This window comes from Salvelinus sp. IW2-2015, linkage group LG2 (assembly GCF_002910315.2).
Source record: "Salvelinus sp. IW2-2015 linkage group LG2, ASM291031v2, whole genome shotgun sequence".
NCBI lineage: Eukaryota > Metazoa > Chordata > Actinopteri > Salmoniformes > Salmonidae > Salvelinus > Salvelinus sp. IW2-2015.
In genome coordinates this window covers 5,526,356-5,547,559 of record NC_036839.1, presented here as the reverse complement: position 1 = coordinate 5,547,559, position 21,204 = coordinate 5,526,356, and the positions used below count along the sequence as shown (strand labels likewise).

General features: G+C 42.3%; 1 protein-coding gene across 4 annotated transcripts in view; it reads right to left on the bottom strand.

The window, feature by feature from the left end:
• Positions 1–8,029: 8,029 nt before the first annotated feature.
• The window catches only part of LOC111973416 (collagen alpha-1(XVIII) chain), a 164,533-nt gene continuing 151,358 nt past the window's right edge, over positions 8,030–21,204 (bottom strand). For all 4 annotated transcript variants that reach the window (XM_024000805.2, XM_024000793.2, XM_024000785.2 and 1 more), the window contains 11 exons: positions 19,658–19,711; positions 19,511–19,545; positions 16,975–17,106; positions 16,517–16,676; positions 15,633–15,697; positions 15,213–15,341; positions 15,016–15,048; positions 14,195–14,584; positions 13,865–14,062; positions 12,636–12,751; positions 8,030–10,233 (listed from right to left, as the gene is read on the bottom strand). In XM_024000805.2, coding sequence (XP_023856573.1) covers positions 10,020–10,233; positions 12,636–12,751; positions 13,865–14,062; positions 14,195–14,584; positions 15,016–15,048; positions 15,213–15,341; positions 15,633–15,697; positions 16,517–16,676; positions 16,975–17,106; positions 19,511–19,545; positions 19,658–19,711 — 1,526 coding nt within the window. In that variant the 3' untranslated portion in view covers positions 8,030–10,019. The remainder of the gene's footprint in view (positions 10,234–12,635; positions 12,752–13,864; positions 14,063–14,194; positions 14,585–15,015; positions 15,049–15,212; positions 15,342–15,632; positions 15,698–16,516; positions 16,677–16,974; positions 17,107–19,510; positions 19,546–19,657; positions 19,712–21,204) is intronic.

The following is a 21,204-nucleotide window of genomic DNA, read 5'->3' as shown; positions in this document are numbered from 1 at the left end:
ACCACGGATTTCAGCTCTAAATATGCAAATTTTCGAACAAACCATATATGTATTGTGTAATATGATGTTATAGGACTGTCATCTGATGAAGTTTATGAAGGTTAGTGAAATAATTAATATCTTTTGCTGGTTTTGTCGCTATCGCTGCTGTTGTGTGGTTGGCTATTGTAGTAAGCTAATATAATGCTATATTGTGTTTGCTGTAAAACACTTAAAGAATCGGAAATATTGGCTGGATTCACAAGATGTTTGTCTTTCATTTGCTGTACACCATGTATTTTTCATAAATGTTTTATGATGAGTATTTAGGTATTTCAATTTGGTCTCTGTAATTGTTCTAGCTGCTTCGGTGCTATTTCCGATTGTAGCTGCAATGTAAAACTATGATTTATACCTCAAATATGCAAATTTTTCGAACAAAACATAGATTTATTGTATAACATGTTATAAGATTGTCATCTGATGAAGTTGTTTCTTGGTTAGTTTGGTTGGTTCTTGGTTAGTTTGGTTGGTTTTGTGCAAGCCACCTGTGCTGTGAAAAATGTCTGTGCTTTTTTGTATTTGGTGGTGAGCTAACATAAATATACGTGGTGTTTTCGCTGTAAAACATTAAAAAAATCGGACATGTTGGCTGGATTCACAAGATGTTTATCTTTCATTTGCGGTATTGGACTTGTTAATGTGTGAAAGTTAAATATTTCTAAAAAATATATTTTGAATTTCGCGCCCTGCACATTTCGCGGCTGTTGTCATATTGTGCCCGACTTCGGGCCTGCAGCCCAAAGAAGTTGGGAAGGTAATCTACTGTATAAGTAACAGAATTGAATCAGATTACATTACTGAGTTTGGGTAACCCAAAAATGATGTTACTGATGACAATTTTGGACAGATAACTAGTATCGGATTAAATTTAGAAAGTAACCTACCCAACCATGGCTATGAATGCCAAGAAGCCAACCTTACTGAAACATATATCACTCATTGGCCTATCCCTCTGTTCTGGCACAGATCTACTATTCAGAAGGATCCTCTCAGAATCCCTCACCCTTGATCCACTCTCCTCTACTTTCTTCACATCCTCAGCATACGACACCTTCTGCACTACTCTGACCCTGGCCACCTTAACCTCCCTCTCTCACACCGGACACCGCCAATCCCCAGCAACATAGGCACCCCTACAGTTGACACACTTTTCCCACCAAAACTACACATTCCTCTGTCCCATGTCCTCCTGCACACTTCCCGCATCTTGCAATCTCCCTCCGACACTGCTGTGACATGCCCATAAATGTGACCTATAACACTGCAGTGGATTCGGCACAAAGCTCTAATAGCTTAACTCATATGTCCTAACCTTACTTTGTCAGGTAAAGAAAGACTGTGTCACCTCTGTTTCACCACGCTCTCAGCCGGGTCTGCGTCGCCCCAAACGACAGGCGTCACAAACACCAGGAATCTTCAACTTCAATTACCCCACCAAAAACTATTCTGGGTGCCGCAGTAAAAGTATTGTAGGGAATACTCAGTAGGGTCCGTAGAATGTATAGATGGTTTCATTTCATGGGGCTTTGAATAATACAGAGTGTTGCTGACCTTTTACTGTGGTCAAACCGCTTAAAATGGGGTGCCTGTACACTATATGGTACAAATATACAGTAGCTGTACAAGAAAAACAATTATTTGCGCAGAAGTAAAAGTGGGATTGGGATTACTCACTAGGGTCTGTGGAATATATACTGAACAAAAATATTAACGCAACATGCAACATTTATATTTACATTTTATTTCATTATTAATAAACATATAGCTTAATTTCATCAGTCTGCTCTATCATTCAAGTTTTAAATCTTAACTTCTTTCACTTAAGTAATTTCCTCTCCAATCACTCATGGATTCACATTGCCCTCTCATAAGACTGCGTTAGAGAACAAGGACGGCATAGGCAAGATGCAGTTGATGGTATAGTGTACAGTATATACATATGAGCTGAGTAATGTAGGGTATGTAAACATTATATAAAGTGCCATTGTTTAAAGTGGCTAGTGATACATTTACTACATCAATTTTTCCATTATTATTCTAATCCCATATTTGCGTTAGTACACTGCAGGAACAACTCTACAATGATCACAGATATGTGATAGTACACGGCGAAGGGTTAAATAGCCTACCTCCATGTCAGTGAAGAGCTGTTAAGTTAAAACCAAGACTCGAATTGAGGGGGTATGAGAGGGTATTCCAATGGCAATAAAGAAAATGTCAGAAAGCATAAGCCTACCCAAGTTAGCTTAAGCTTAAAACGGATCTAATTATAGAATGTGATCTCTTACAGCACTTTGGTCTGCAATGCTTTATGTTAGAAACAAGCTGTAAAATACCCAGGAAAGACGTGACTTGGATGCATATAGAGATATACAATATACAAAGTATGTGGATACCCCTTCAAATTAGTGTATTTGGCTATTTCAGCCACATACATTGCGGACAGGTGTATAAAATCAAGCACACAGCCATGCAATCTCCATAGAGAAACAATGGCAGTAGAATGGCCTTACTGAAGAGCTCAGTGACATTCAACGTGGCACCATCATAGGATGCCAGCCTTCCAACAAGCCAGTTTGTCAAACTTCTGCCCTGCTAGAGCTGCCCCGGTCAACTGTAAGTGCTGTTATTGTGAAGTGGAAACATCTAGGAGCAACAACGGCTCAGCCCTGAAGTGGTAGACCACACAAGCTCACAGAACGGGACTGCCGAGTGCAGAAGTGCATAGCGCGTAAAAATCGTCTATCCTCGGTTGCAACATTCACTAGTTCCAAACTTAATGAAATGGGTTTCCATAGCCGAGCAGCCTAAGATCACCACGCGCAATGCCAAGCATCTGCTGGAGTGGTGTAAAATTTGCCGCCAGTGGACTCTGGAGCAGCAGAAACGCTTTCTCTGGAGTGATTCATTATTACACCATCTGGCAGTCTGACAGACAAATCTGGGTTTGGTGGATGCCAGGAAAACACAACCTGTTTAAACCCAGACAGTTTTTGGGGAAACACTTGTGACCTTCTCTCATTGGGTTAAGCAAAGGAAGAGTAGCCAGCAGTTAAAGCTGACATTGTTCTGCGTTGGTAGGCCTACTCTGTCTGGGGTGGAAAGGTAGGCCTAACTTTTGAATGTAACATGCTCAAATTTCTAATGACGTCTCAGATGAAATTATTTGTAAACAAAGACAGTTTGGTTGCAAACAAGACAAACTGATTTGGCATTAAAGAAATATAAGATGAACACAAAGGCCTATAGTCCATTCTTAACCTGTCATTTTGAAAATTTGTGTGGTGATACAGATTCTGCTGATATGTTAAATGATGTAGAAATGCATGGTCTGCAAACCCACAACCTTCTTGGATGCAGCCCAGTCTGCCATCAAAATTCCTGTGTTGCCGTCTAATGCTTACAGGACGAAGAACAAAACTGCATATCTAAGGCTGGTCTGTCCAAGAAGTGAAGCTAAACGGTAGGCGTGTTCTCTTTTTTCAAGCGTTCAGGGAGGGTTCAGATAAAATATATTTTGCTGAAGGGAGGGCCAGGCATTTGCATTTCAGAGCTCCAATTTCCTCCATGTAACCCCTTATTATAAATAACGTTCACTCCCTGAAGCGTTCCCTTTAAATACGGTGCACCTTTTAGTTCGAATTTTGTCCAAAGACTAGAATATTTTGAGAGAACGGGTTCAGAATATTCGGGATCAATGAAAGTATGATTGATCCCGAATATATTCATACTCGTCTCCGTTCCAGCACCAATTGGTAGATTTAAAAGAATTACTGTGATCTTGTAGATGATTTAGGTTTAGGAAAGTATTTATGAATCATAAGAAACAGGTCTGGAGAGCCTTTACACACAAAAGTCAGAAAACGGTGGATTGATTCATTCTTAAAATTGCCACATTCAGTTCTTCAACCCATGGTAACGTTGGAAGATTAGTGTACATAGCCTTATATTAGGGAGAATAGTGTACAATAGTAGGCTATAACCTTGTCTATTGCCTGCACTAACCATGGAACTGTTTGATGACACGGCCAAGTATTGTGCCATGCATCGGGTTCAAACTGTTACGGCTTGGTCTGCTCTCCGCTCAATGACCATTTCATTTTTTTAAACCTTTATTTAACCAGGTAGGCCAGTTGAGAACAAGTTCTCATTTACAACTGCGACCTGGCCAAGATAAAGCAAAGCAGTGCGACAAAAACAACACAGAGTTACACATAAACACCGTACAGTCGATAACACAATAGAAAAAGCTATGTACAGTGTGTGCAAATGTAGAAGAGTAGGGAGGTAGGCAATAAATAGGCCATAGAGGAAAAAATCATTACAATTTAGCATTAATACTGGAGTGATAGACGTGCAGATGATGTGTAAGTAGAGATACTGGGGTGCAAAAGAGCAAGAGGGTAAGTAATAATATGGGCATGAGGTAGTTGGGTGTGCTATTTACAGATTGGCTGTGTACAGGTACAGTGATCGGTAAGCTGCTCTGATAGCTGATGCTTAAAGTTAGAGAGGGAGATATGACTCCAGCTTCAGAGATTTTTGCAATTCGTTCCAGTCATTGGCAGCAGAGAACTGGAAGGAAAGGCGGCCAAAGGAAGTGTTGGCTTTGGGGATGACAAGTGTAATATACCTGCTGGAGCACGTGCTACGGGTGGGTGTTGCTATGGTGACCAGTGAGCTGAGATAAGGCGGGGCTTTACCTAGCACTTTACCTAGACTTATAGATGACCTTGAGCCAGTGGGTTTGGCGACGGATATGGAGTCAGGGCCAGTCAACGAGACCATACAGGTCGCTACATTACATTACTTTTTTTTAATCAACTGTTAGTAATGATCCTCAGCAACAACCAAACAGCCGTGATGGCATTTACAGAGGACGCAAATAAAGGTAAACAAAACAAATGGAACAATAATGTAGGTTACACCCATTGAAGAGAACAGCAAATTGGTAGTTGAATATGTGGTTATTAGGCCTACTGACGGTCGATACTGATATTAAACATAGAAATAGGACAGAGAAAGTCAGGGGAGCCTATAATTAAGACATGAGATTGCCCATGCCCACAAGTTTGAAAAACTCCCTAGTCCTTGCCGATGACAAACATACCGCTTAACATGATGCAGCCACCACCACGCTTGAAAATATGAGGAGTGGTACTCCGTGATGTGTTTACCCCAAACATTACACTTTGTATTCAGGACATTAATTTCTTTGTCACATTTTCTTTCAGTTTTACTTTAATGCCTTGTTGCAAACAGGATGCATGTTTTTGAAATGTTGTATTCTGTACAGGCTTCCCTCTTTCCATTCTGTCAATTAGGTGACTATTGTGGACTAACTAAAATGTTGTTCATCCATCCTCAGTTCTCTCCTATCACAGCCATTAAACTGTTTTGAAATCACCATTGGCCTCAGGGTGAAATCCCTAAGCAGTTTCCTTCCTCTCCGGCAAATGAGTTAGGAAGGATGCCTGTATCTTTGTAGTGAGTTGGTGCATTGATACATGTTACGTACGCCTCTTGGAGGAGGGAACGCAACACCCTGCTACACTCAACTCCCCGTGGAGTGAAAGAGGTATGTGATTGTAGGTGCGGGTAAGGATGACAGAGGCAGGCCTCCTGGGTGGCGCAGTGGTCTAGGGCACTGCATCGCAGCACTAGCTGTGCCACCAGAGACTCTGGGTTCGCGCCCAGGCTCTGTCGCTGCCGGCCGAGACCGGGAGGTCCGTGGGGCGACGCACAATTGGCCAGTAGGGATTTTCTTGTCTCATCGCGCACCAACGACTCCTGTGGCCAGGCGCAGTACACGCTAACCAAGGTCGCCAGGTGCACGGTGTTTCCTCCGACACATTGGTGCAGCTGGCTTCCGGGTTGGATGTGCGCTGTGTTAAGAAGCAGTGCGGCTATGTTGGGTTGTGTTTCGGAGGACGCATGGCTTTCGACCTTCGTCTCTCCTGAGCCCGTACGGGAGTTGTAGCGACAAGATAGTAACTACTAACAATTGGATACCACGAAATTGGGGAGAAAAAGGAGATTTAAAAAAAAGGATGGCAGAGAATATTACCGTTTATAGGCAATTTATTTCCTTAACACGGTAATGTGGGGAAAAGGGGCTGAACAGAACCAAAGCAAAGAAAGTAAAAGTTAAAGAGTCCCCTCTCCTACCTTACCTGCCCACCCACTATTTACCTAACCTTTTAGCACCTCCTGGCGTGCTAACCAAAATAGGGGGTGGTCCGCCGAGGTCTTACCTAGTGTGCATAGACAGTAAATACTACGGGTTATGTATGCCCGCAGGCCTCTTGTCTAAGCACTCCCAAGGTGCCTTCCCCTTCCCCCCTGGGAAAAAAAACTGAATAAATACTAACGTAAAGTGAACAATATCAATAATCACAAACAGTCCTTTTAAAATACACACACCTCAGAAGTAGCGGCTACAAAATACTTCCAACAAAACTGTTACTGGGCAACAACCAAAACAGGACATCAAAGAAGCTTTCTCTTCCTGACAAAGGCTTTTATCCAGCTGGAGAAAGAGTTGGTAATTGAAAACAGCTGTTTCCCCTGACGAGAGGGAGGGTTCAGAGCTCCAATCATCGATGGGGCTGACCAATCAGCTGCTGAGAATCCAGGAAGCCATTTCCTGAAACACAAAACACGGAAACGTAACAATACACCATCCAAAGTATAATTATTCTGTACAAAAATATAAACGCAACTTGTAAAATTTTGGCCCCATGTTTCATGAGCTGAAATAAACTATCCCAGAAATGTTCAATTTCTCTCAAATGTTTTGCACAAATTTGTTTACATCCCTATTAGTGAGCATTTCTCCTTTGCCAAGATAATCCATCCACCTGACAGGCGTGGCATATCAAGAAGCTAATTAAACAGCATGATCACAGTTGCACCTTGTGCTGGGGACAAAGCATTACAAGCATTTTGCTACCCCCGGCAATAACATCTGCTAAACACGTGTATGTGACCAATAAAATTTGATTTGAAAACAAATATTGCAGTTTTGTCACAAAACAATGCCACAGATGTTTCAAGCTTCGAGGGAGCATGCAATTGGCATGCTGACTGCAGGAATGTCCACCAGAGAACAGCATGTTAATTTCTCTACCATAACGTCATTTTAGAAAATTTGGCAGTACGTCCAACCGGCCTCACAAGCGAAGACCACGTGTAACCACGCCACTCCAGGACCTCCACATCCGGCTTCTTCACCTGCAGGATTGTCTGAGACCAGCCACCTAGACAGCTGATGAAACGGAGGAGTATTTCTGTCTGTAATAAAGCCATTTTGTGGAGAAACTCATTCTGATTGGCTGGGCCTGGCTCCCAAGTGGGTAGGTCTATGCGTCCCCAGGCCCACCCATGGCTGCGCACCCTGCCTAGTCATGTGGAATCTATAGATAAGGCCTTAATGCATTTGTTTCTATTGACTGATTTCATCATATGAACTGTAACTCTGTAAAATCTTAGAAATTGTTGAATGTTACGTTTATATTTTTTGTTCAATGTAATAACTAATAATATGCTCAAAGGCATATTCAGTGAATGCTCTTTTTATTTTTTACACATCTACAAATCGGTGCCCTTCCTTGCAAGGCATTGGACAACTTTGTGGTTGAATCTGTGTTTGGAATTCACTGCTCGACTGAGGGACCTTACAGATAATTCTATATGTGTGGGGCACTGGGATGGATGAGGTAGTCATTCAAAAATCATGTTAAACACTATGATTGCACACAGAGTGAGTCCCTGCAACTCATGTGACTTGTTAAGCAAATGTTTTACTCCTGAACTTATTTAGGGTTGCCATAACAAAAGGGTTGAATACTTATTGACTCAAGACATTTCAGCTTTTCATTTTTAATTCATTTGTTAAAATGTCTAAGAACATAATTCCACTTTGACATTATAGGGTATTGTGTGTAGGCCAGTGACAAAAAAAATCCAAAAACTGAAGGGACGTGAATACTTTCTGAAGAAACTGTAGTTTATTCCAAATATGAACACTGAACAATTACAAACCACTGATATTCGCTGTAAATGAACTAACATGACCTTTGAAAAACTTGCCTGATATGATATCCCTTTATATGAGGAATTAGCAGAGGAATCTTCAATCCATTAGATTGAATGAATCCATCTAAATCTCAATTCATGTCAGGGATCATTAGTTGTATTCCTTGATGACTAACATTTTGCCTAGTTGACCAAACATGGATAAGAAAAGAAACTGCTGTATTTCTATCCACATGATGGCAGCAGCATGTCCAAGTGTAGGTGGGGAAAAAAAAACATTTATTCAGTGCCTCTGAGAAATGATACAGCACATACACATAAAAATACTGGTTCAGTCAAGACAACAGTAGCACTATAGCCAAAAAACGTCTCAGAAATCCAACAACACGAGGCTAATACAAAGTGTCTTAATAAAATGCATCTGGGTTTCCTCAACCATCACAGTCAGCAGCCACTTCAATAGAAATTAGCACACAATTTAACTCAAAACATTTTCAAATCCCAATGGTAGGTTATTATGAACTGGATTTTCTTTTTTGATTAACACCTTCCATCAAATTTGCCTCTGCTTTACAGACATTATAACTTGGATATAAACATGGCACATTTTGACGAGGACATATAAAAGTTTTCACCAAAAGTAAAATGTCAAGTAACCAAAAAAGTTCTATATGGATTTTAAAGAAATCATATTTATGATCACATTTAACATATTTGTGACCTGGTACATAACATTATAGCAATATTCTTTCTAAGAACCATCATATCTTATCTGAGTTTTATTATATCCAATTGGTAGTAGTTACAGTCTTGTCTCATCGCTGCAACTCCCATATGGACTCGGGAGAGGTGAAGGTCGAGAGCCATGCGTCCTCCGAAACACAACCCAACCAAGCCGCACTTTCTTGACACAATGCACATCCAACCCGGAAAGCCAGCCGCACCAATGTGTCGGAGGAAACACCGTATACCTGGCGACCTGGTCAGCGTGCACTGCGCCCGGCCCGCCACAGGAGTCGCTAGTGCGTGATGAGACAAGGATATCCCTGCCGGCCAAACCCTCCCTAACCCGGACGACGTTGGGCCAACTGTGCGCCTCTCCATGGGCCTCCCGGTCGCGGCCGGCTGCGACAGAACCCAGAATCTCTGGTGGCACAGCTAGCACTGCGCCACCCGGGAGGCTATTTACTTATTTTTAACTCAGAATTTCTTATCAGAATCTCTTTTGACATGCATTTCTAAAACCACACACTCATACTTGCAACTTACAGTTTTCCATATTAGGTTATGAAACTCGCCCTCGCCTGTGTAAATGTATGAAATATTGTGACTGCTGACTACAATATGGGTTAGGGCATTTTACATGTGTTGTTACTTTTCCAAATCATATCGTATGTTCTCACATAACTTCATTTCAAAATAAATAACTATTCTCTTCTTTAATTTTAAAATATTATTTAAAAAGGTTGCCCCCTTAGTAAACCACAAGCCTTAAATGAAATGAAAATAAAACAAAAATGTGGAAAAAGGTACATAAAAAAATGTATAGCTAATTGAATATACCAAATTTGAAGACAGTTTAAAAAGTAACATTGATAAAAACAGAAATAAAAATAAAACACAGATATATCATATACAATATATATTTTTTAATGGATACAATAAAAAATGCTGCCGCAGTTAGCTTCTCTTCTCTTGTTCAACCCCTTGGAAAATATGTGCCAATGCCCTGAGAAAAGGGCAAACACCTTTATGTTCGACCCGTCTCTTTGGCATTACGGAAGGGATGAAGAAGACAATGGCGAGCTTCTCTGCCAGGCAAGAGCTGCAGAACCAGTTTGTAGGACGTCATGTTTTGGAGGCATGGGAGAGAGGAATGAGCCTATTTGGATAATTGTATTGCGTTTACTAGGACCAAAAAAACAGGGACAGGTTTTTACTTATTTTTTGGAATGAGAGAGATAGCTGTTCTCGATACACAGCACTATGTAGGAGCTAGAGCAGCTACTGGGCAACTGTTGTAGGAGCTGGCCGGTCTGCAGTGAGGACGCTAGGCCAGTCACTGCACGGTCTCCTGCCCTCCATGTCTCACAGTAGTTATCTGTCTGGCGGTGACCCTCGCTGCTAGAGCCGTGCCAGACCAATTTCTCTGGCCTGAAGGGAAACAATTCAGAATAAATTATGTTAATCACCTTAGGTACATCCCTTTATTAGATACATTTTAAGAAATCTATTCCAGTTCACAGTAAAATTGCAGTACAGTGCCTTCACTGTTGGCCTGGCATATCATACATACAAAGACTACCAACATTTATAACAAAGCAATTTTGTTTTGGAGGACATTCATTATAATAATAAGAAAATAACTATTTGCCATAAAAAGAAAGATACTGCACTATTAGACTGCCAATTTTTAAACAGTAGTGTGTGATAATAAACTCAGCAAAAACAGAAACGTCCCTTTTTCAGGACCCTGTCTTTCAAATTTGTAAAAATCCAAATAACTTCACAGATCTTCATTGTAAAGGGTTCTAAACACTGTTTCCCATGCTTGTTCAATGAACCATAAACAATGAATGAACATGCACCTGTGGAAAGGTCCTTAAGACACTAACAGCTTACAGACGGTAGGCAATTAAGGTCACAGTTATGAAAACTTAGGACACTAAAGAGGCCTTTCTACTCACTCTGAAAAACACCAAAAGAAAGATGCCCAGGGTGTCTGCTCATCTGCATGAACGTGCCTTAGGCATGCTGCAAGGARGCATGAGGACTGCAGATGTGGCCAGGGTAATAAATTACAATGTCCATACCGTGAGACGCCTAAGACGGCGCTACAGGGAGACAGGGCGGGCAGCTGATCGTCCTCGCAGTGGCAGGCCACGTGTAACAATACCTGCACAGGATTGGTACATCCGAACATGACACCTGCGGGACAAGTACCGGATGGCAACAACAACTGCCCAAGTTACACCAGGAACGCACAATCCCTCCATCAGTGCTCAGACTGTCCGCAATAGGCTGAGAGAGACTGGACTGAGGGCTTGTAGGCCTGTTGTAAGGCAGGTCTTCACCAGACATCACCGGCAACAACGTCGCCTATGGGCACAAAACCACCGTCGCTGGACCAGACAGGACTGGCAAAAAGTGCTCTTCACTGACGAGTCGCGGTTTTGTCTCACCAGGGGTGATGGTCGGATTCGCGTTTATCGTAGAAGGAATGAGCGCTACACCGAGGCCTGTACTCTGGAGCAGGATAGATTTGGAGGTGGAGGGTCCGTCATGGTCTGGGAAGGTATGTCACAGCATCATCGGACTGAGCTTGTTGTCATTGCAGGCAATCTCAAAGCTGTGCGTTACAAGGAAAACATCCTCCTCCCTCATGTGGTACCCTTCCTGCAGGCTCATACTGACATGACCCTTCAGCATGACAATGCCACCAGCCATACTGCTCGTTCTGTGCGTGATTTCCTGCAAGACAGGAATGTCAGTGTTCTGCCATGGCCAGCGAAGAGCCCGGATCTCAATCCCATTGAGCACATCTGGGATCTGATGGTGAGGGCTAGGGCCATTCCTCCCAGAAATGTCTGGGAACTTGCAGGTGCCTTGGTGGAAGAGTGGGGTAACATCTCACAGCAAGAACTGGCAAATCAGGTGCAGTCCATGAGGAGGAGATGCACTGCAGTACTTAATGCAGCTGATGGCCACACCAGATACTGACTGTTACTTTTGATTTTGACCCCCCCTTTGTTCAGGGACACATTATTCCATTTCTGTTAGTCACATGTCTGTGGAACTTGTTACGTTTATGTCTCAGTTGTTAATTCTTATGTTCATACAAATATTTACACATGTCAAGTTTGCTGAAAATAAACACAGTTGACAGTGAGAGGACGTTTATTTTTTGCTGAGTTTATATACACTTTTTGAGAGTTACAATTTAGGCTCGAGGCTTGGGGGGGATATGGACCGGTATTGCTAGCAAGCTTTGCTCTGACTAGCTTATTGATCTGTAAGTTGTGGCTATTGCAATCTAGTTGGTAAGCTGCTAAAAATTGGTATCATCTAAACGGATGTTGTTCGCTAAGTAATTGTTAGGTTAGGTTGTAATTGTAATTGTTAGGTTAGATTACTTGTTGGTTATTACTGCATTGTCGGAACTAGAAGCACAAGCATTTCGCTACACTCGCATTAACATCTGCTAACCATGTGTATGTGACAAATAAAATTTGAAGTAGCTAGCTGTTTGCATTTTAGCTTGCATACACAGAGCTGTCAATGTTAGCTTAGCAAAAACTTAAGTAAAAAACGTGCGTAGCTAGCTACAGTATCTATGTAGCCACCTTAACTCTTTAAACTATAACATTGGCAAACACTTAGCTTGTCCCATTTTCTTCTTCATAATTTACTAACTCACTGAGAATAGTTTGACAATGACGTAACTAAGTTGAACAACTCACCTTAGCTAACCAGCAACTAGGATTTTGATGCATTAGATGCACATTGTAAACACACTTTTCATTTTGTTGTTCCGTGTCTGAGAGACCAACACTCACCATGCACTGTCCCTGAGGATATCTCTGCCGTCAAAGGAATAGATTGGTGCATTTTCCTCCATCCTCCCCTCAGTCTTACTGAACAATGACTCCCAGCTATTAAATAGCACATGGTCCTAGAGGGAGAGAAAATATACACTCAGTGGCGAGTTTATTAGGTACACCCATCTAGTACCAAGTCGTACCCCTCTTTGCCTCCAGAATAGCCTGAATTCTTAGGGGCATGGATTCTATAAGGTGTGTCGTTCAAACGTTGCTCAATTGGTATCAAGGGACCTCATTTGTGCCAGGAAAACATTCCCCACACCATTACGCCACCAGCCTGTACCATTGACACCTCGCAGGTTGGGGCCATGGACTCATGCTGCTTACGCCAAATCCTGACTCAGCCATCAGAATGAAGCAATAGGAACTGGGATTCGTCGGACCAGGCAATGTATTTCCACTCCTCAATTGTCCAGTGTTGGTGCCCACTGTAGCCACTTCTTGTTTTTAGCTGATAGGAGTGGAACCCGGTGTGGTAGTCTGCTGCAACAGCCCATCCATGACAAGAACCAGTGATTTGTGCATTCCAAGATGCCGTTCTGCACACCACTGTTGTACTGTGCCGTTATTTGCCTGTTTGTGGCCTGCCTGTTAGCTTGCACAAATCTTGCCATTCTTCGATCTCTCTCATCAACGAGCTGTTTTCGCCCACAGGACTGCCACTGACTGGATGTTTTTTTTGTTTGCCGCACCATACGTTAAAAGCCCAGGAGGCCGGCTGTTTGAGATTCTGGAACCGGCGAGCCTGGTACTGACGATCATACAACGCTCAAAGTTGCCTAGGTCACTTATTTGACCCATTCTAACGTCCAATCCAACAGTAACTGAATGTCTCGATGCCTGTCTGCCTGATTTACATAGCGAGCCACGGCCACGTGACTCACTGTCTGTAGGAGCCATCCATCCACCCATTCTAACGTCCAATCGAACAGTAACTGAATGCCTCGATGCCGGTCTGCCTGCTTTATATAGCAAGCCACGGCCAGGAGACTCAAGGAAGGATAAAATGAAAACCCATGGTAGCATCGCATGACTGATTCTTAACAGTGTTGTATTGAAATAATCTCTAGAATTTCCTGAAATGGTAATGAATAGGTTACTTCAATAAACTCAACTTCAATTTGGTGTCAGAAGTAGGATCCCAAAGTCTAGACTCATGCTTTCTTTAGTATATGTTTACACACCTTGAGGTTTAAGATGGGGAGGCTGTCTCTGTCGGACTTGCGAACGATGCTGTAGAGGTCCTGGAGCTTGGAGGACAAGAAAGCCCTGAAGGTGCCTTTCAGGCCCACTGCACGAGCTTGCTGGAAACACAGGAAGTCTGCCCCTCGAATGCCCCGCATGTTGCCCACTTGGGGAGTGTTCAGGGCGATCAGGTGGAGCTGAGCAGGACCCCCCCCCAGATTTGAGTTATACAAACAGCTTGGCTTAGGTCACACACACAATTTAGATGAGACCATTTGTTAGATACATGCTTTCTCTGAAGGCACATTCAATGATGATAAGATACTCACTCCTGGCCCTGATGTGTGGACGTGACCGGCAGGCTGGGGAACTGGAGGGGGAACAGGTTGTCTCTGGGGGGTGATGTGATATCGTCTTTCGGGCTGGGAGGGATACCTGTTCTCAGGCTGCACAGGGCTGTAGCGGCCATCTGTCTGAGGGGGGTACCTAGGGTCAGTCTGAGAGGGGTATCTGGGATCATACTGAGGGGGGTCTCTGGGGTCGCGATTGTTGGGTTGGGCGGGCCTGGGGATCTCAATAGGCTGGCGAGGAGGAGGCACGACGGGGTGGGTGGCAGCACCGCCGTGGGAGAATTGTTCAGCTCCATTGTTGGCCGAGTGGTCCTGGGATTGGGGGTAATTGACGACAGGGGGAGGCTGGACTGCCGCTACTTCGTTGTCCTGGAGATTAAGAGCAACAGTGATTAAGTAAAATAAGCAAGCCTTGGACAAGTAAGCCTTTTCTGAGCCAAAATGGCCCATAAGGCCATAAGAGCCTTTCTCCTGATTCTGTAGCGTGAGGCAGCTTGATGTGCAAGTACATCCCCTTAACAGGACACTAGCCTATCGCAGGGCCTTACCCCCAATCCATCTCCTTAATGCTGAGTGCCAAGCTGAGAGGCATCGGGTACCATTTTTTGAGTCTTTGGTATGACTCGACCAGAGTGCAAATCCCCAACCTTCGAATCTCAGGGCGGACACTCTAAGCACAGGTCATTTGAGATGACAAGTCATCCTTGATTTTATGACTGACTTTATTTCCTCAAATAGCTATTTATTAAATAAGTTCATACATTGACTTTGTTTTATTTACTCATTTTCATCCAACTTACCAGATCTCTGTAGAAGGGACTGTAGTCACTGAGCTGGAATATAATAAGAATATGAAAAAAGTGCATACATTTGTTTGCATAGGTAATTGTTTCACGTTCACAGTCTTTTAATGTGCACTTAACCAACTTTGAGTGTACATCTCCAGCTTCCTACCTTACTAACACGTCTCACATGAAAGAAAAATTAATGACTTCACCATGATTTGTCTGAATCCATTGCGGACTCGGATGTAGAGATCTGCTTTGTCGACAACGTAGATGAGCGTGCCCTCCGACTGGCGCCTTGCAGTAGCAATCATGGTGTCGTATGACCTCAAAACTGTCACCTGGGGAGACCAATACATATTATAGTACATATACAAGATTGCAGGCATCAATCAGAAAAACAACCAGTGAATCTTAGTAGTCATGATGAATAAACTGACTTTCAACCACAAAAAGAAAACAACAATGTAAAATAGACCTTATTTGCCTCTGCTTTTTTCTGAGGTACCTTGCAATCACTCCACTGAATCCACTTAACTGAAAACAGCAATCTGTGGTTTCGGCATGGTAGCCATCTAACAGAATGGTTAAACCAGTTTCGCCTATGTCGAAACCGTGAGATGACCACTTACCCCTGAGGTGTGACCAGGAATTCCAGGTGGTCCAGCAGGTCCGGGGGGGCCTGGAATACTAATGGCTGTGATGGAGAAAAAAAATATGATAATGACGATATAATATAGCTGCTTCTTACAGTGTCAAGCACGTTGTGTACTATCCCAAGATTAGGTTAAGGAGGGTAGGCAAGCCTATCGTTATTCCTTAATGTCAAACGTCCAAGGACCATATGTTATGTTCAGTGGCAGGCTGGCTCTGGCAGCCAAAACAGCCAAATATTCCATCTAAACGGGAATTGATTCTCAATTGCAATACGGTTCTAGAAACATTAAGCCCTTTAATTTCATATCACGTCAAAATAATTTCACCAATGCAAAATATACACTTATTGTGTGTACACTGTTTCAACCAGTTTTAACACAGATGCTGCTAACAGTATTTTTCAGTAACAACACTTTTCTGGTGTCTTTCTTCCAGACACAGGTGTTCGGAGCACGCTAGATAGCTAATTAGCACAGGTGGTTGCCTCTGTCTCCCATTTGTCTTCTGTAAACAAGCGCTGTAACATAGAAATACAATATGTCCATGTGGGAACCCTAGCCATATAAAAGGTGTGTAGTAATTTAACCTTTTTTTAATTTGTATTATTTCTCGCTGATATGAAAGTTAAGTTCCAAATGTTTCCAAAATGCGTCGTAAAAGAGATGTATTGACGTTTAGACAGAGCACCGCCGGAGCATTGCCACTAGACATATTCATGAATAAACGTATGTTTAACATTACCGTCTATGAATGGGCTAGTGCTGTACCTCACTCCATTCCACCACCAACGTATTTTATGTGTATACCCTATTGAATAATGTATTGTGACATTGTGTTTGTCACTGGTTAGGAAACTCACGGTGGGTAGGTCTGTAGGCCCCTGGTAGTGAGTGGGAGCCTGTGGGCCCGGGAGGCCCCGGTGGGCCTGGGTTTCCTGGACGACCGTCGTAGCCAATCCCTGAGGAGCCTGGTGGGCCCTGTGGACCAGGGGGGCCCGTGATGGAATCTCCCTTTGGACCCTGTGATGAAAAATGAAGGAGAAAAAAAAGTTGAACTTCATTTGTACCCCATTCATTATAAGGCTCTCTTTCCATTGTTGTTAGCAAGAATTGAGAGATATCGTAAGGAGTCTTAATGACTGATTTCAGGCTGTGACAAGTTCCTTTAAACAGGCATGATATGCATCTATACATATAGATTGTTGAATCGTACAGTATCAACGTTTTATCATTTGACAAACATATGCCAGGAGATGTGTGTTGACTAGTACCTTCCTAACAGATTAATATATGATGTAATGTCCTCTCAAGTTCTTACCATAAGTCCTGGGTTTCCAGGGGGTCCTGGCGGGCCTTGTTGCCTTCCAAAACGGGGGTCATAATAGCCACCACTTGGCTCTCCTTTCTCCCCCTTCACGCCTGTATCGCCGTGCTCTCCTTTCAGGTCATTCTGCAAAGAAAAAACAGCTATTAATGCTCTGTCCTGGCATGATAGCATTATGTAGGGTAATAGCATTTAAGAATCTGGACTGGCAATGAAGGGCTCTTTGCACCAAATCAAAGTGGTGAGAGAAATAAAAAGGCAAAATGCACAGAGATGAATGAAATCAAGACAAATGTTTGATTGGAGAACAACTCAATTACATTCAATTTAGGCCATTTTCTCCCCAATTTTGTGTTCTCCAAAACATGACCCAACAAGCAGCGCTGCTTCTTAATACACTGCTCATAGCAATGTGCCAAATTAGCACTTTTTGCATGAATGTTTACGTCATCTCGTCCAGTGTTCCAACATTTACCCACCTACTATTTTAGCTACTATATCCCTGTAAGTAATTCATACTGTAGTGTTAGCAAGGTCCTGAAAAACCAAACAGCAACATCAGAGATTCAAGTGAACACAGAGACCGAATGATCAAGTTGGGTTCTCAAATTATAAATAGATATATTTATTGCAGTGCTGCAAGGAGAGAGTTTGTGCACCAAAACAGTACAACAGTCTCTCAATTGTACTTCCCTAAAGAGAGGACATTTATACAGATACACAAATAACTCCCCACAAGGTCACAGATAAGCGTATGTCTAGGCAGTGGATTAATACAGACTAGACTAGGGCTGGGCGGTATATCATATGTTAGGATATAACGGTATTGACGCATGGACCGGTTTGGGTTTTTACCTTCTAGAACGGTATTTGAATGTTTGGTTTGTTAAATGTGATATTCCATGTGTAATGTCCATTTTTATAGTTTACTTCACTACTTGAGTCTCTGCTCTCCATTCTGCTTTCCACACAGATCTAGCCACGCCCCCTGTCACTCAAGGAGCGCATTTGTTGTTCCTCAACCACTGAGACTTGCAGTTACATGGTCAATGCAGCACACGCAACAATGTTAATCACAACAATGCTGTTTCCACATTGCTTCTTCATATAAATCCACTAGTGTTCTATAATTACACTATTCGTTTGTGTTTCTTACAACTGCAAACAGCTAGTTTGTCTTTTCTTAGCAAGTTAAGCTTGTTAAGTTAAGCCTAAATCTTGTTAGCTGCCAATGGTTAGCCGCTAATGCTAATCACTAGCTAGCTAATACATGTACGGAGTCAGAGCAAACGTAATTAGCTATACAGCCTGATAATACCAGTGATGGTGTAGACTTAAATCAGAATGCTGTTTGTGCCACAGTATCTTCTAAAACAAATAGGAATGAAGCGAAGCAATAATATGTTGGCTACATGAAGTAGCTAAGATTATAGGGACCCCTAGGAAACACTAACACTTTGGTTCCTACCCTGTCACAATAACTCCTCCCTGGCATTTTCATTCATTGTCATGTCAAACATTGTATTCAAAGTGCCCACTATTATATTCTAACTATAGAATTAGCATAAACATTATATTTCCATGATTCCAACAGTTCACCCAAGTGTTTTGCTCTAAATCACAACTGCAACATTTGGTTAAAAATAAGGACTAGATTGTTTGCCCATAATGTGCAGCCCTACGTGGCAATGTGAAAATGATCTCAAATGAGTGCAGTAAACGCAGAAATTGATGCAAATGCTGACTATTTTTGGTTGAAGTTGAATTGAACAGTATAAAAATGTTGACTATAGAAATTCCCATTGAAATCACTTAGAATGTACAGTTGAAGTATGACAGCTTGCTTGGTCCTGTGGTGTTTATACTTGCGTACTATTGTTTGTACAGATGAGCGTGGTACCTTCAGGCGTTTGGAAATTGCTCCCAAGGATGAATCAGACTTGTGGAGGTCTACAATTTTTTTTTGGAGGTCTTGGCTGATTTTTTGAAGGTAGGTCTTGAACTACATCCACAGGTACACCTCCAATTGACTCAAATGATGTCAATTAGCCTATCAGAAGCTTCTAAAGCCATGACATAATTTTCTGGAATTTTCCAAGCTGTTTAAAGGCACAGTCAACTTAGCGTATGTAAACTTCTGACCCACTGGAATTGTGATACAGTGAATTATAAGTGAAATAATCTGTCTGTAAACAATTGTTGGAAAAATGACTTGTGTTGTGCACAAAGTAGATGTCCTAACCGACTTGCCAAAACTATAGTTTGTGTTGCCATGCGCTATTTAAAGCAAATTTTGAACTTGTATTAATCAAAAACATATTCAAATATCGCAATACCATCCAATTTGTTTTAAATACTGTGATATGATATTTTGGCCATATTGCCCAGCTCTAAACTAGACTGTGGAAAAGTACAGAATAGTACATGGAAAAGAATAGTAACAGAGTATCAGAATATATTGAGACACAAATAACTTCTTTATCCATCTTCCATCCTAACAGTAGTACTATTAATTGTAATACTTTCATACCTTGAATGTAAAAATGTCGAAGTTAGAGGCCACACCTGTAACAAAATATCACGATAAGCATACAAGCTGAATTGTAGCCTAAAGACAAAACGAAGTGGTTGTTATTTTCCATGTACTAAGTGTGCTATATTGAGACATAAGGCCTACCTGGCGGTCCTGGGAGACCTTGAGCTCCGAAATCACCTTTCTCCCCCTTTGTCACTACAAAAAAACAGAGCACATGTAAAAAAATATATATATATATAGATTGTAGAAAATAAATATGGAAACATTTCCATGGGAAATTAATATAATTTATATCACTATTGTAATGGATGTATGCACCACCCATGCCCAATGGCAGTCAAATATAACTTTTTACGGGATAATGGAATGGATTGTGATATCTAAATTACACCTTGACTGCAGTATTTGATGTTCGAGTTTCAGTTAATTTCCCAAATCGAGGTGCTTTTGATGAAAGCTTTAGCCTAATTTCTTGACAGTAGATTGATCATGAATCCCTCTTTCTTCAATAGCTGAATCAAATTGAAGGTAGACGGGGAACGGTTTGTCTCCTTAAATAATAAAAACTGTCTAACTTCATTTTGTTGACTGCTAAGGTACAATGCATTCGGAAAGTATTCAGACCTCTTCCTTTTTTTGTTACGTTACAGCCATATTCTAAAACTGATTAAAAAAAACTTATTCTCAATCTACTCTCGATCAGCAGATAAGGGTGCTTTCGAGCGGCTAGATGTTCTTTACCATTTGTCCATCAGATTTTCCACCCATGCTCCTTATAGGACACATCACTGCACTCTATACTCCTCTGTAAACAGGTCACCTCTGTAAACCCATTGCAAGACCCACTGGTTGATGCTTATTTCTAAAACTCTCTTAGGCCTCACTCCCCCCTATCTGAGATACCTACTGCAGCCCTCACCTCCACATACAACACCCGTTCTGCCAGTCACATTCTTTTAAAGGTCCCCAAAGCACACACGAGGAAAAAGTCAAGGATCATATCACCTCCACCTTACCTGTCACCCGAGACCCACTTCATTTGCTTACCGCCCTAACAGGTCCACAGACGATGCAATTGCCATCACACTGCACAATCCCATCTGGACAAGAGGAATACCTATGTAAGAATGCTATTCATTGACTACAGCTCAGCATTCAACACTATAGTACCCTCCAAGCTCATCATTCAGCTTGAGGCCCTGGGTCTCAACCCCGCCATGTGCAACTGGGTCCTGGACTTCCTGATAGGCCGTCCTCAGGTGGTGAAGGTAGGAAACAACATCTCCACTTCGCTGATCCTCAACACTGAGGCCCCACAAGGGTGCATGCTCAGCCCCCTCCTGTACTCCCCGTTCACCCATGACTGCATGGCCATGCACGCCTCCAACTCAATCATCAAGTTAGCAGACGACACTACAGTAGTAGGCTTGATTACCAACAATGACGAGACAGCCTACAGGGAGGAGGTGAGGGCTCTCGGAGTGCGGCGTCAGGAAAATAACCTCTCACTCAACGTCAACAAAACAAGAGAGATGATCGTGGACTTCAGGAAACAGCAGAGAGAACAACCCTCTATCCACTGGGACAACAGTGGAGAAAGTGAAAAGTTTTAAGTTCCTCAGCGTACATATCACTGACAAACTGAAATGGTCCACCCACACAGACAGTGTGGTGAAGACCAACAGCGC